Source organism: Erithacus rubecula (genome assembly GCF_903797595.1).
Source record: "Erithacus rubecula genome assembly, chromosome: 22".
NCBI classification, from domain to species: domain Eukaryota; kingdom Metazoa; phylum Chordata; class Aves; order Passeriformes; family Muscicapidae; genus Erithacus; species Erithacus rubecula.
In genome coordinates, this window is record NC_136674.1 from 7673047 (window position 1) to 7686516 (window position 13470).

Sequence of the window (13470 nt, forward strand, 5' to 3'; positions counted from 1 at the left end):
GGACCTTGGTCACAGGCCTTGGCTCCAGACTCCCATGTTCAGCATTCTGAGCCACAAACCTTCCCTGAGCTCAGCTTTCCTTCCACAGAGTGAGGAGAGGAGCTGTGGGTTCTTTCAAGCCCCACATTCAAACTGCCCTGCACCACAAGGGAACTTCACAGACACATTCCCTGTCTGCAGCAGGAATGATGGCACTGTCTCACCCACATCACTCACACCCTCAGGGAGTCCACTGCCCTCTCCCCACTCCAGGCTGTGATGGTTTCTTCTTTTTCCCAGCACAGCAACCATCCAGCCACAAACAGGGGCAAACTATGGGTGAGGGTTTTACATGATCAGGGCTTTGCTGGCCCTGTTGGCTAATTGTAGCCTTACAGCCACAGTCCATGTGCAGTGGCTGGAACACGCCGTTGAAAGGAACATTGCCTAACACACTTCCCGCCAAGTGTGCCACCCTGAAGGCTGGGCAGTGACCCCCCACAGGTGTGTGCAGGCAGACATGAGGCAGCACCGTCTGGCTCCAGGGTTTATTGCAGCTGATTCCTCCCAGCACGGATACCAGAGCTGGGGGTGTGCGGGGCCCGGGGGGGTGCAGGGCCTGGGCAAAGCGGGGTTCACCGGCTGCAGGGGAAGGGAACTGGCACCACGACCCCACCCCAAAGCAGTGCCCGTGCCCCAGTGCAGCCGGCACTGGACAGGGCTGCCCGTGTGCCCAGCGCTCCGGGCAGCGGCTCCCGAGCCCCAGAGCGGCTGTGCTTCGGCTGGGGAGGGGGCAGGAGCTGCGAGCAGAGCGGGACGTGCACCGGGACTGGCGGGAATGGGCACTGGGCTGGGGACGGTGGCACCCCCTCAGTGCCGGGGCTGGGCGTGCTCAGCACACATCTGTGGGCTTGACCAGGATGAGGGAGGACGCGCAGTCCCCGCTGTCACAGAAGCCCGGCCAGACAATGTAGTTCTTGGCGTTGAGCAGGACGTTCTGGCACCTGTTGTACCACCACCCCCCGTAGCTCTTGGCGCAGTTCCCGCTGTACTGGTCCTGGTCCTTGTCGACCGTGCTGAACTTCATGTTGTCGTGAATGCCGCCCTTCTTGGGGTGGTAGAGGGTCAGGTAGTCGTCCCCGTCCCCGGAGTGGCGGCCCAGCCTCAGGGGGTACCCGCTGGCCTCGCCCTCCACCCTGAAGATGTCGTACTCGGCGTAGTGGGTGACGTTGCCCTTGTCGCGCACCACGAATCGCACCTTGTAGGTGCCCTGCTGCGTCAGCAGGTGCAGGTACTCGGTGCCCAGCCAGTAATCGCTGTGCACGTTCCCAAAGCCGTACTTGTAGGTGGTCCAGGACTGCTTCCAGTTGAGCTCAGTGTCGTGGGAGTTCCTCTGCACCACGGTCCAGCCCCTGCCCTCGGTGTCCATGTCGCACCAGACCACGCGCGGGGGCGAGCGCGCCGGCTGGATCACGTAGACGCCGCTGCCGCTGCCCCGGGGCAGGCGGCTGCAGTCGGGGGGGAACCCTGCGGCTGCAGCACACGGGAGACAGGCACCGTCAGTCTGTCTGCACAGCTGAAGGTCGCTGAGGACTCAGGACAGAAAGCTGAGGTTCTGTCTGTGGCTCCTCCACTCCCTCATCCTCAGCAAACCCGAAAGTGTCTGAGCCTCTGTAAGAGCTCCAGAACCTATTTCTCATGATTTGCTGTTTCATTTGGAGCCTTCTAATGCAGGAAGAAGGGTAAAAAAAATCTCCAGGATTGCCAATACTGCCCTCCAAGTATGTCTGGCCCATATACCCTTGATATATAGAGCTGCAGCTCTTGCAGGGACCAGAAGTTTCCAAAATGCCCCACTGGATGAGGACATGTAATGAAAATTTGTTTTCTCTGGGGCTCATGGCATTGGATAAGAAGATTTAGTTCTGCCTTGGTCTTATTTATCTGTCTCATGTCTTACTAGCCAAAGTAATTTGCAATCTCATTTGTTTTTCTTGAGAAAATCTCCCATCATCTCTCATGGGAGACAATTTGCTATGGGTAATTCCAATTCAAGCCACTGAACTCAGGGGTCTTGCAGCTTGTATAATCCTCCCTTAAAGGGAGGAAGGGGATGTCCCTAATCCAACAAGAGCTAAACAAAAAGCTAGGAGGATCTCTCCTAGAACTGAGCCTCACAAACATGGCACAGCAATCCTTTCAGGCTGTGGTGTCTGGCAAAAACCCGTTGGTTTCAGCACAGACCCCCAAGGGGGTGAAGGTGATCTGGCAGCAGTCAGGCTGTAAACCCCAGGGGTTGTGTGTGTGAGGAGTTCCCGTGCTGTGCCACCCTCCCTGTCCCAGAGCAGAGCTGAGTGTGCTGCTGTGGCCCTCAGTGCCCCCCTGGTGCCCCTACTCACCGTTCCTGGGGCTGGCAGAGGCAGCAGGGGGCTTGGCTGGCTTGGCTGGGCCAGCGCTGGCGCAGAGGAGCAGCATTGCCAGCAGGGTGGGCAGCAGGAGCCAGGCTGTGCCAGCCTGCAGTCCTGGGGAGCAAAGAGCCCATCACCCTGGCTCCTACTGCTCTGCCCACAAGCAGACAGCAGGAGATTTCCTGGCCCACACAGGGGGACCAGCCCAAACAACCCCCCTACACCCTGCCCTCCCTCAGCTCATGGGGCAGGACCCCAGAGCAGCCCCCATGCCTCAGGCATTGCTCCAGCAGGGAAAGGACCAGGCTCCCAACGTTACCTCCCTTGGCAGGATGTTGGAACTCGTGGCACAGGCAGCCTGGGGCAGGCACAGCCTGGCACCAAGCATGGGTGTTGTTTGCTGCTTTGCTCGGGCACCCCTCCTGCTCCCAGGGAAACTCCCAGCTGCTGTCCTGCTCATCATTCTCTGTGCCTTTGCATACTCACCCTGTGAGGTCTCATTTGAGCCCAGCATCACTCAGAGTGAGTGAAAAACCAGCAGTGAAAAATCACTGCTTTTATTTATTGTCATGTTCTTTGCTGTCATTTTGCATAAGTGCCCTGCTAAAGGCAGCTCTCTGTTCCCAACACCTGCACTCAGCAGCCCCAGGCAGGAGCCAGCAGTGTCCAGGGAAACTAGGAATGTCCCAGGCCAGGCTGGACAGGGCCTGGAAACGTCCCTGCCCATGGCACTGGGTGGGATTTAAGATCCCTTCCAACACAAGCCAGCCTGGGATTGCCAAAAAAACTCACCAGGAGCAGGAAACTCACCCATCACGACAGCACAGCTGCACAGAGCAGGAGCCCAGGGGTGCACCCTGCCATGCCCAGGGCCCTGCTGCCTTTATAGGCACTGCACACACCCAGCTGTGCTCACACTCATCATCTCCAGAGGCACAAGGAGCCACTTGCAGGTTGTGACTGGAGCAGTTTCCAGATCCCATGACAGCACAGCTGAGGGGAGGGACACATGTCCTTCCAGCCAGAGAGGTACAGAATAACCCCCTCCATGCTGAGAAATTTCACTTATTGACTGTCCCTACATAAACACTACATGTGAATTGCACACTTGGAGCAAAACCTGGAGAGCTGTGATCAAAGTGAAGTGGAGAGACCCAGCTTTTCAAGGATATACAGAAGCTAGCAAAGGGGGAGAGGGCTATGTGACCAGACCCAAGCAAACCTTGGAAAGTTGAGGACAGGTCCTCAAGAGAGGTGCCTGCTCACTAACCCTTCCCTGGCAGGATTTGGGATCAGCCATTGGGCTGGAGCCAGTGTCCCCTGGCACCCCAGTGTCCCCTGGCACCCCAGTCTCCCCTGAGCAAGGGCTCCAGATATCAAACTAGTGTCCATGGGACCCTTTGCCACTCTCCTTCCCAATCCCCATCTTTGTCCTGCTGAGTCCCTACAGATCCACCTTCAGTCCCAGAAGTGTTGCCCAGGAGTTTCTCTGTCTTCTGGCTCAAAATGCTCTCCACAAATGCTTTGAGGGAAGCTGTTCTTCCTGCCAGAGGGTCCAGGAAGCTCCATAACCTTTCCAAGTCAAATTTAAGAAGATAAAGATCTAGCCCTTCTGCCTTCTTCTTCTGTGCTGGTTTCTGATCAGACTTTTTTCATGACACAGCTTCACCCCTGCTGTTCACAGCAATCCAGGGTCAAGCTGAGGTTCCCACCAAACTTTCCATCCTGTGGAAATCAAGCAGGCTTTGATGGACAGAGACATCCAGACCTCTCATGACAATGGATCCCTGGATTGATAGGATGAGGGAAAATAACCTCAAGTTGCATCAGGGCAGTTTTAGATTAGATATTAGGGAACATTTCTTCATGGAAAAGGTTGTCAAGCACTGGAACAGGCTGCCCAGGGCAGTGGTAAAGTCATCATCCCTGGAAACATTCAGAAAACATGTGGATGTGACACTTGAGGACATGGTTTGTTGGTGAACTCAGTGATGCTGGGCTGACAGCTGGATTCACTGATCACAGAGATATTTTCCAGCCTTAATAATTCTGTGATTCTATGATCAAGCTGCATCTGAACCCTCCAGTGTCAGCTCTGCCAGCCTGGGGGAGGTTGGGAGCCAAGGGGAGCTGAGGAGGGGATGTTTGTCCTGCCAGTTCCTGGCTCAGAGGAAAGGGCTGAGGGTGGGCTCTGTGTGAGGCTGTCCAGGATCCTGGATGAAGAAACTCAGGGCAGAGGGCAGGGCTGCAAATATGGCAGGGATGTGAGCAGCCCACCCAGGAAATAAACCACCCACAGGGTCTAAACCCATCCAGAAAAAGTGGACAGAGAGGGGATTGGAGTCCCCACTGTGCTCCCAGTGAGGACTGAAGGTCAGGGCTGAGTTTAAAGTGACCTCAGGGGCCCAGGGGAAGGTGCTGGGTGGGACAGGGCCATGACAGCTTTTAACCCTGAAAGGGCAAATCCCCCAGCAGGGCTGGGCTGTGTGGGGCCAGTGCTGAGATTTCAGGGCTGGGGAGGGGGGTGAGCAGAGAATTGGAGACATGGGGTGTCCAGGATCAGCTCTGGGTGCCTCTGGTTTGCCTCAGTGCCAAAACAGTGAAAACTTGAATGGGTTCAGAGGCATCTGGGTCACTTGTGAATGTCAGGGGATGGAGGTCCCATTTTTTGGGGTTTTTTTGGTGGGTTTTTTGGGTTTTTTGGTTGGTTTTTTTTTTGTTGTTGTTGGTTTTTTTTTTTTTTTGTTTTGGTTTTTTTGGGTTTTTTTTGGTGGTTGTTGTTTTTTTCCATCTTTGAACACACTCAGGCTGATTTTTTAAAATTTAATTTCCATTCCTTGCCCTTGTATGTGTTGGCTCTCATGACCCTGTGCACCTCCAAGGAGAGTCTCACAGCCACAGGGTGATGGAACAATTTAGGCTGGGAGGGGCTTCTGGAGACCCTCTGGTCCAAACCATGCTCAGACAAGTCCTTGTCCAGCCAAGTCTTGAACATCTCTAAGAGAAATCCCACAGCCTCTCTCTGGGCACCTGTCCCAATATTGGATCAAGCTCATGTTAAAGCAAAGTTCTATTTCTAGCTTGAGTTTCCACCTTCCAGCTTAGATCCATTGCTTCTCATCCCACCTCCTTGAGAATCTGGCTCCACGTTCTCTGTGTAGTCCCATGAGTTGGTTGATGTCAGCAATAAACTCCTTCTGTGCCTGCTCTTCTCCAGGTGGAGCAAACCCATTTCTCTCCACTTCTCTGACATGTCCTGAGCTCCAGGACTCCAACCAGCCTGGTGCCCTCCAGATTTGCTCCATTCTGTGTCTCCCAGTGAGGGATCCAAAGCAATCAGTGCTCTGAGGAGCCTGACTCCCCCTGCTCCTCACCCTCTCTGGGCAGCCACAGGATCCCATCTCAGCCTTCTCTCCTGCATCCTTCCCAGCCCCTCCCCACATCCCTGTCCCCCTGCCCAGCTGGATCCTTCTGCAGCTGAAGCTGCTGCTCTGCACAGGGGAGCCCCACACAGCCCTCCAGCCCTCCACCTGTGCAAGTGAATAATCCCTTCCCTCACCCTCCTGGCTGCATTTTTCCAGATTTTTCAGCAAACAGAACTGTGGCTCTTCCAGCATGGAACTTTGATCAAGGCCAGGTCACACAGGGCTTGGAGCAACAGGGCCTGTGGACACCTGGGAGATGTCCCTGCCCATGGCAGGGGGATGGAGCAGATGATCTTTGAAGAAACCTTCCAACACAAACCTTTCCAGGATTCTGTGTTTCTGTGAAATACACTGAACAGGAGCTGGGGGCCAGGATAGAGCTGGGCATTTGCATAAATCTTCTCCCCTGCCTGCTTTGCTCATCCCAACCTTCACGATGCCAATCTTCACATGGGCCACAGCCTCCTGTAAAAACTGGCTGGAAGCTGCTGGAGCAGCCCTGCTGAGCCCCTAGGAGTGTCCATGACCAGGTGACACTGCAAGGACACAGTATGTGACAAAAACCCTGCCTGTGCAGCCCAGGGTGGCTGCTGGGCTGCAGGAACCCTCCTAACTCAGAACACTGCAGGCATCTATCCCTGGGAAAGGGAGGTCTGGCATTTTCTATAGACATTCATGGTGTAAGTGCTCCTAGAGCAGAGAGGGGCTTGAGGTGAGACCATTTCACATCAGTGGCACTTCATGATGCCCAAAAGCCCCTTGTGATTGCTGCAAGGGCCAGCCTGGGGTGCCTGGGGCAGCACAGGGGGCAGGGCAGGGCAGGGGGGCAGGAGGCACTGGAGTGGAACTTTGTGAAGTTCAGGGCACAGGTTCTCAGGAACACTGGAGTGCCTCTTCCCTGAAGAGTCTGTGGGGTTCCCAGGGGCTGCTGAGCTCAATGTCAACTCTGCAGAGAGGGATTTATGGCTGGTGTTTGATTTCCATCCAGGAGGTGAAAGCCATTGGGGTATTTACTCACCAGTTGAGCTCTGTGGAGATGCCCCAAGAACGTCATTCCCTGGGGAAACACTGCACAGTGAGCTGTGGTTATTTTTAGGCAAGCACCAAATTATTTGCTTTGCCTCTGAAGAAAGCTCTTCACCTGTGGGACACACAGACTTCTTTGTGCAAGGACTGATCACTTGATGGTGAAGAGCAAATAAGCCCTAAGCCCCTGGTCCTGCTGCCAACCACAGGACAAGTTTGGGTCTCCTGCCTCCACCCCCTCACCTGCTCAGCCTTATAACTTTCAGGCAGGACACCCCTGCAGCCAGGCCAAACCAGCCAGCTCTGTGCTGCACAGGGTCCAGGGACAGCATGGGTGAGTGTGGGGTGGGGTGGGGTGGGATGGGATGGGATGGGATGGGATGGGATGGGATGGGATGGGATGGGATGGGATGGGATGGGATGGGATGGGATGGGATGGGATGGGTGAAATGGCACCCCTGTGTGTGGCTGCAGGTCACAGGATACCCCAGCACTCTGCAGGGTCTGTCCCCCCCATACCCTGAGTTTCCTGGTGCTGAGTCCATCACTTTCTCCTTGCTCTGCCCAGGGCTGGGAGCTGGGGCAGGAGCCTGCATGCTCTGCTGTGTCCAGGTTGTACCAGTGTCACCCTGGAGTGACAATTTTATAGTCTTGTATTTACCATTCTTTGCAATTTTCAGTTCTCCAAGAAAGTGTTAAATACTCTAGAGTAGAAAAGGGATTTTTTGGATTTTTCTGTAAGTGTGATATTGAACAGGTACCCAGATCTGGAGGTCAGATGCTGAAATGCACATTGCTGTCCCCAGCAGAACACCCACAAGAGGCTGATCCTCCTCCTGCATCTCCTCCCTGTGCTTTTCATGGCCAGTTCCAGGGGAAGGGCTGCCAGTGAGGAGAGAATTTCTTCCCTGGGGGCCTCAAGGAAAAATGTCTTTAACCATGTCCCTAAACACAAGTGTATCAACACACCAAATGTTGTGTAGGAACTGAGAAGTGAATCAGTGGGACTGAAATGTGTTTGCTATAAAGCTGTAAACCAGCACAAATGGTGGGACATCTCTGAGCATTCCCAGAAGGGATGTTGGTCTCCAGGGTGGCTGCAATTCCAGCCAGGCTGGCATCCATGGTCATTTTCCTTCTCAGGCATCCCAGAGGATGGTGCCAAGCCCAGGTACCCCTGGGAAATGCAATAAATGTTGGCTCTGCTTGGTTTTGAACAGAGGCAGTCACAGTGGTAATCTGGCAGGTGAGCTGTGTCAGAATTCCCCATGGGCAGGCATCTCCACAATGTCCTGATCTTTAGGAATCATGATAAACTTTTTGTTATGTTACTTAGGTTGAATACTGCAAAAAGTGAGCTGGTTTTTCCTAGTGCACTGAAACAGAGCAGAGCAGACCAGCTTTCACATATGGAAATTTTGAGTAGCCACATAATCAGAGAAAGGGCACAATTCACCCCAGACCTGACTCCTGCAGGTCTGTGCTGCCTTTCTTCCACACAAGGCTCTGCCTGGAGCTCATTCCCACCCAGGGCTATGAATGTCCCATGGGAGATGGGAAGAAAGGGGATTCCTCCCTCTGTGTTTGTTGTTATCTCTAGGCCTGGGTCTGGAGTTTTATAGGGATTCCTGACTATGGACACTTTGGGTTTGGATGAGGTTTCAGCATCTCTTTGGTCTCAAACACCACTACAGCAGGCACCACCACTAATGACTCCTGCAATGTGCATGTGGCAGCTCATCTAAATGAACTCATCTCCATGGGGCTCGTGGCTCTGAGGGAGCTCTACACAGAGTTTTATTTTCCCATTTTACTCTGAATGGGATTAGTGGTTTTCCAGTAGAAGACTCATGGCTCATTCTTCCAATCTCTTCCCATTTCAGCTACCCAGTGCCTTTGTCTCCTACTTTTGACCTGCCTGCTGGCCCTGGCAGCATCTTTTCCTGATGTTGACATAAGAAACCTGTACCTCCTCAATGGCACAATGGATGACATTATGAATGCTCCCCCACAGCCCTCCCAGATTGGTGAGTATGACCCCCCAACAGGGAGAGGCAAGCAAGGTCCTGCTCAGTCAGACCCTGCACAGCCTGCCCACACCTCTGGGAATAAACACTGACCTGAGAGTGTCTGACTGAGACAAGAGTAACCTTAGGGTGCACCTCTGCTTGCTGCCTGCCTCATCTCCTGCATGGCATGAAGTTCTTCTGGCCATAAGGGACAGAATAGCCCAAATCTGAGAGCTCACACAATCCCAGGAGAAAGGACAATTTGGCCTCGTTGGCAGCAAGACCCAGCCCAGAGTCTTGTAGTCCATATGTTCCTCCCTGGAGAAGAAGGGTTAAAGATGCTCTCAGTGTGTTTTGGAGACATGGAAAACAGTTCCCATTTCTGGAAATCACAATGTCAGTGGAGAACTGACTTCAAGGAAGGCTCAACACAGAGAGGAAATAAATGGAGTTAATACAGAGTTTAAGCAGTGGCAGTGGCACAGGGCAATCAGCCAGGTGATGGCACAGAGTAACCTGCAGGTACCAGGGTGTGTTGGAGCAATGAGGAAGCCTTGAAGGAATGCTTGGGGAAAAAGCCAGGGTCTGTGGGTGGGATGTGGCAGGACAGGAAGAGCTGATTCCCTTCCAAGGGAGGAGGAAGTGTGCTCAGCAGAAGAGCTCAAGGTCCAAGTGTTTGGTGCTGGTTCCAGAGCAGCTGTCAGGAGACTGCCAGCATAGGGAGCACTGTGACTGAGACAAGAGCCTGAGACAGTTCAGCAAGAGCTGCAAGTCTGAGCAGAGAGTGTGCTCTGGGCTCCACAGTGCCCTCAGAAACTGTGTGATTTTGGGGTTGTCTTGTGCAGGGAGTTGGACTTGATGACCTTTATGCTTTCTTTCCAACCTGGGATACTCTATGACTTTGTGATCTCTCACCTACAGCACTGTGCTCTGCAAACATCAGCAGCATGCTGGGTGAGCAGGGAGGCATCCAGAGAGGACAGGCCAGCACTCCAAAGCCTTGATTTGGAGAGGAGTGCTTCCAAAGGGATGGGGTGTGAAGGCAGACAGCAGCAGAGGCAGATGCCTTACAGCACAAACATGAGTAAACAGCTCCATATGGCTGTAGGAATAGTGAATGTCACACTAGGAAAGTCCTCCATGTCACACGAGGGTTTCCCACTCCACACAGGCTCAGGTTGTAAATAAATCAAAGGGAGTCCAAAAGAGAGTCAATATCAAAATTCAGAAAGTCAGAAGTCTGGCAGGCAGACTATGTCAGGAATGGGCTTACACAGAGTGCAAGAGGCTTCAGGTAAACACAAGGAAGGAGGTGAAAGTGCCAGCTGAGACTGAGGAGGGAGCAGGTATTTGAGGGTGTCACAGCAGCAGCTGCAGGGTTAATTGTTTTAGAGAGGGGACAGGAATGGCTTTTGTGATTCCATGAGCCTGTGACTCATCCCTCTCTTTTACAGCCCTCAGTGGATACAGAGATATCCTTGCAAAAGAATTGTATTAACTCGTTCTAAACCAACCTCTCTTCCAGCAACACCCTTCAAATCCCCTTTTGAGCAGACACCTCTCCCAACTCCTGACCCCTCAGCTGGTTTTCCTGGGTCTGCTCTCACATTTCTTCCTCCATTTTGATCCCTCTTCTTCCCAAGTCCCAAGTGCTGCTGCTGCACTAACAACCATCTTCCCAGTGTTGCCACCACCATTAGGGCTTTTCCCCTACACAATATGCCCAAATCCTTTCCACCAAAAAACCATCAGTCTCACTCTAACACCGTGTCAATTCCCCCAACTTGCCGATGTCTGAAATGGGTAAATTCCCCTGGAATCAGAAACAGTGACAGAAAAAACTGGAATATCATCTGGAGAAGACTGAGCTGTCCCAGCAGGCACGTGCAGGCTCACTGCTGTCTCTGTGTTGTGCAGGTGATGGGGATGGACGGGATGGACACGTGCGGGAGGCCAGAGACATCGCACACCGCGCGGCCACCAGCCACGGTGAGTGTGAGTGTGAGTGTGAGTGAGAGTGAGAGTGTGAGTGAGAGTGTGAGTGTGAGTGTGAGTGTGAGTGTGAGTGAGAGTGAGAGTGAGAGTGTGAGTGTGAGTGTGAGTGTGAGTGAGAGTGTGGGTGTGAGTGTGAGTGTGAGTGTGAGTGTGAGTGTGGGTGAGAGTGTGGGTGTGAGTGTGAGTGTGAGTGTGAGTGAGAGTGTGGGTGTGAGTGTGAGTGTGAGTGTGAGTGTGAGTGTGAGTGTGAGCCAGTGCCTGTGCCTAACCTCAGGGGACTCTGTTACCAGCTGTGCCCTGGGCTCAGTACCTGATCAGCTGTTTTTGCATGGGGAATTTTCCAGAGAAAGGTCCAAACTGGCAGGTGATGCTCCATTACTGGGAAGGGGTGATCCGTCATTTTCCTGTTTTCACTGCACAGTTGATGAGAAGATTGGGTCTGACAGAATTGCTGAACTGGCTGGTCAGCATTAGCCCATAAGGCCAAGGACAGGTCCTGCCTGCTGGGGGTGACTGGTGACAGAGGTACTGGGAGTGGGGCACATTCCTTCCCAGCACCGTGTAGGTACATTCAGCTGTTTGTTGTATGAGGTGTGGACATTCTGGAGAATGGGAAGGCCATAATCAAATCTAATAAGTCAGAAATCTCTAAAGAACTACTTGGGTAAGGCCAGAAAACAACAATGCTTTTGCCCTGTTGAGATCGCAAGAGCTAATTCAATTGTCAGAGGTATGGATGTCATGGTCACCCTGTCTGGGGCAAGGTGCTAAACCTCTGTGCTGTACCAGCAAGTGACTTTGTCCCCCAGATTGGCATTTGTCTGTGGAGATGCATCATCTTCATGTACATCATTTTCATGTGCATCATCATCTTCATGACACAGGCAAATCACTGAGGCTGAACCCACCCTGGGTGAAGGTTCTTTGGTGGCATGATGCCTGGCTTGGTCTCACCAGACATTTTTGCAGCATGTCCCCATCAGTTTGAGTCCAGTCTTAGGAAGATGTGAAGCTCAACTCTTACACTGATCATGTGAAGATTTTGATTTACTCTTGTAAGTAAATCAAAATCAGGCATGGCAGGAATACAGCCTAGGAATGTGTGTGTGGAGGATGCAGACACAAAGGAAATGCTCCACCTTTAGGAGATTTAATAACCAGCTCTTGTTTCCAGCCTCAGCCTGGCCCAAGGACTGCAGCGAGATTCCCCACGGCAGCCACAGCGGGGTGTACATCATCCAGCCCAAGGGGCTGCACCACCTGGTGGTGTACTGCGAGATGAACGTCACCCACGGGGGCTGGACCGTCATCCAGAGGAACCAGAGGGACACTCCTGTCACCTGGGCCGAGTCCTGGAGCACCTACAAGTTCGGCTTCGGCAACGTGCGCACCGAGTACTGGCTGGGCACCGAGTACATCCACCAGATCGCCAAGCAGAAGGTTTACCAGGTCAGGTTTGTCATCCAGGACTCTGCTGACACCTTCAGCTTCGCAGACTACAACCTGTTCAGCGTGGAGGACGAGTCCCTGGGCTACAGGCTCAGGCTGGGCTCCTACAATGGCACGGCTGGGGATGCCATGACCTCGGACAACCCCAACAGCATGCATGACAACATGAAATTCTCCACCAAGGACCGGGATCAGGACACCTACAGCAAGAACTGTGCCTACAGCTACGAGGGAGGGTGGTGGTACTCGTCCTGCTACTCCGTGCGGCTGAATTACAAGGGTGGCATGACTTGGGGCAACCTGTGCAAGGGGAACTGCAAATCCTCTCTTATCCTCATTAAACCAGCTTCATACTGTTAGTGCTTCTTCCTCCTCCTGTCCCCAGTGGGCACTCTGCAAAGGCTCTGCATGGCCAAAGAGTGTGAGCCTCTCTGGAGCAGAGCGAGGAGCACCAGGGTAGCAGGGCTTTAACACCACTTTACAATCCCCCACTCCAATTGCAGACTCCCCTCTGCTCAGCTCCATGCTCCATTCCCCTGTGCTTGCCAATGATTCCTTGTTATTATGTGCATAATCAAGAATTTTAAAAACACTTATGAAATTTGTGGATTCCACGTGTACCTTCTCTGTAGGAGGAAGATGCACGGCTTTGGAGTTACATCAGTTTCCTTGCTGTCTCCAGAGCTCACAGAAAGCAAAAAAGCTGCATGCCCCAAATTTCATGTACTCTGAGCCTCTCTGCAGTGTTTGATAAAGCATCCAATAAACATGCTTGCTTGAGCTCATTCTTCAGTACTGATATGTGTTCTGTACCTCTGATCTTCTCCCCTGAGACTCAAGAAATCCCATGTCAGGTGCCAGGACTGGAGTCTTTAGGCCTATCATAGATTCACAGCCTGGTTTGGGTTGTAAGGGACCTTAAAACCCATCTCATTCCAAACCCCCAGCCATGGTAAGGGACACCTTCCACTAAACCAAGTTACTCAGCCTGGAGAGAGAAATCCTTGAGTGCTTCTCATGCACATAAGAAAATTAAACCCAGTTACATTGTAATAAAGGCCCTGTGATCTGCAGGACACACACTATCGGGCACATCTTTACATTGTAACCTAGGACAGCCAGTGACAGAGTGCCCCGGTGACAGGGAGAGCCCCGGTGACAGGGAGAGCCCCGGTGACA

At 52.9% G+C, this 13470-nt stretch overlaps 2 protein-coding genes across 2 annotated transcripts; one reads left to right on the forward strand and one right to left on the reverse strand.

Annotated features, from left to right (window-relative positions):
- Positions 1-513: 513 nt before the first annotated feature.
- LOC306811334 (fibrinogen-like protein 1-like protein) lies at positions 514-3327 on the reverse strand. The gene is given in 5 exon segments (XM_079324932.1): positions 514-1512; positions 2379-2501; positions 3198-3257; positions 3260-3293; positions 3295-3327. Coding segments are annotated over 5 exon segments (876 nt in total). The 5' UTR covers positions 3313-3327; the 3' UTR covers positions 514-871.
- Positions 3328-7168: 3841 nt separating this feature from the next.
- LOC306811206 (fibrinogen-like protein 1-like protein) lies at positions 7169-13076 on the forward strand (the record flags this gene model as incomplete). The annotated part of the gene is made up of 4 exons (XM_079324682.1): positions 7169-7183; positions 8682-8865; positions 10765-10836; positions 12017-13076. The coding sequence occupies 4 exons, from the start codon at positions 7169-7171 to the stop codon at positions 12649-12651; spliced, it is 906 nt and encodes a 301-aa protein (XP_079180808.1). The 3' UTR covers positions 12652-13076.
- Between the last annotated feature and the right edge of the window lie 394 nt (positions 13077-13470).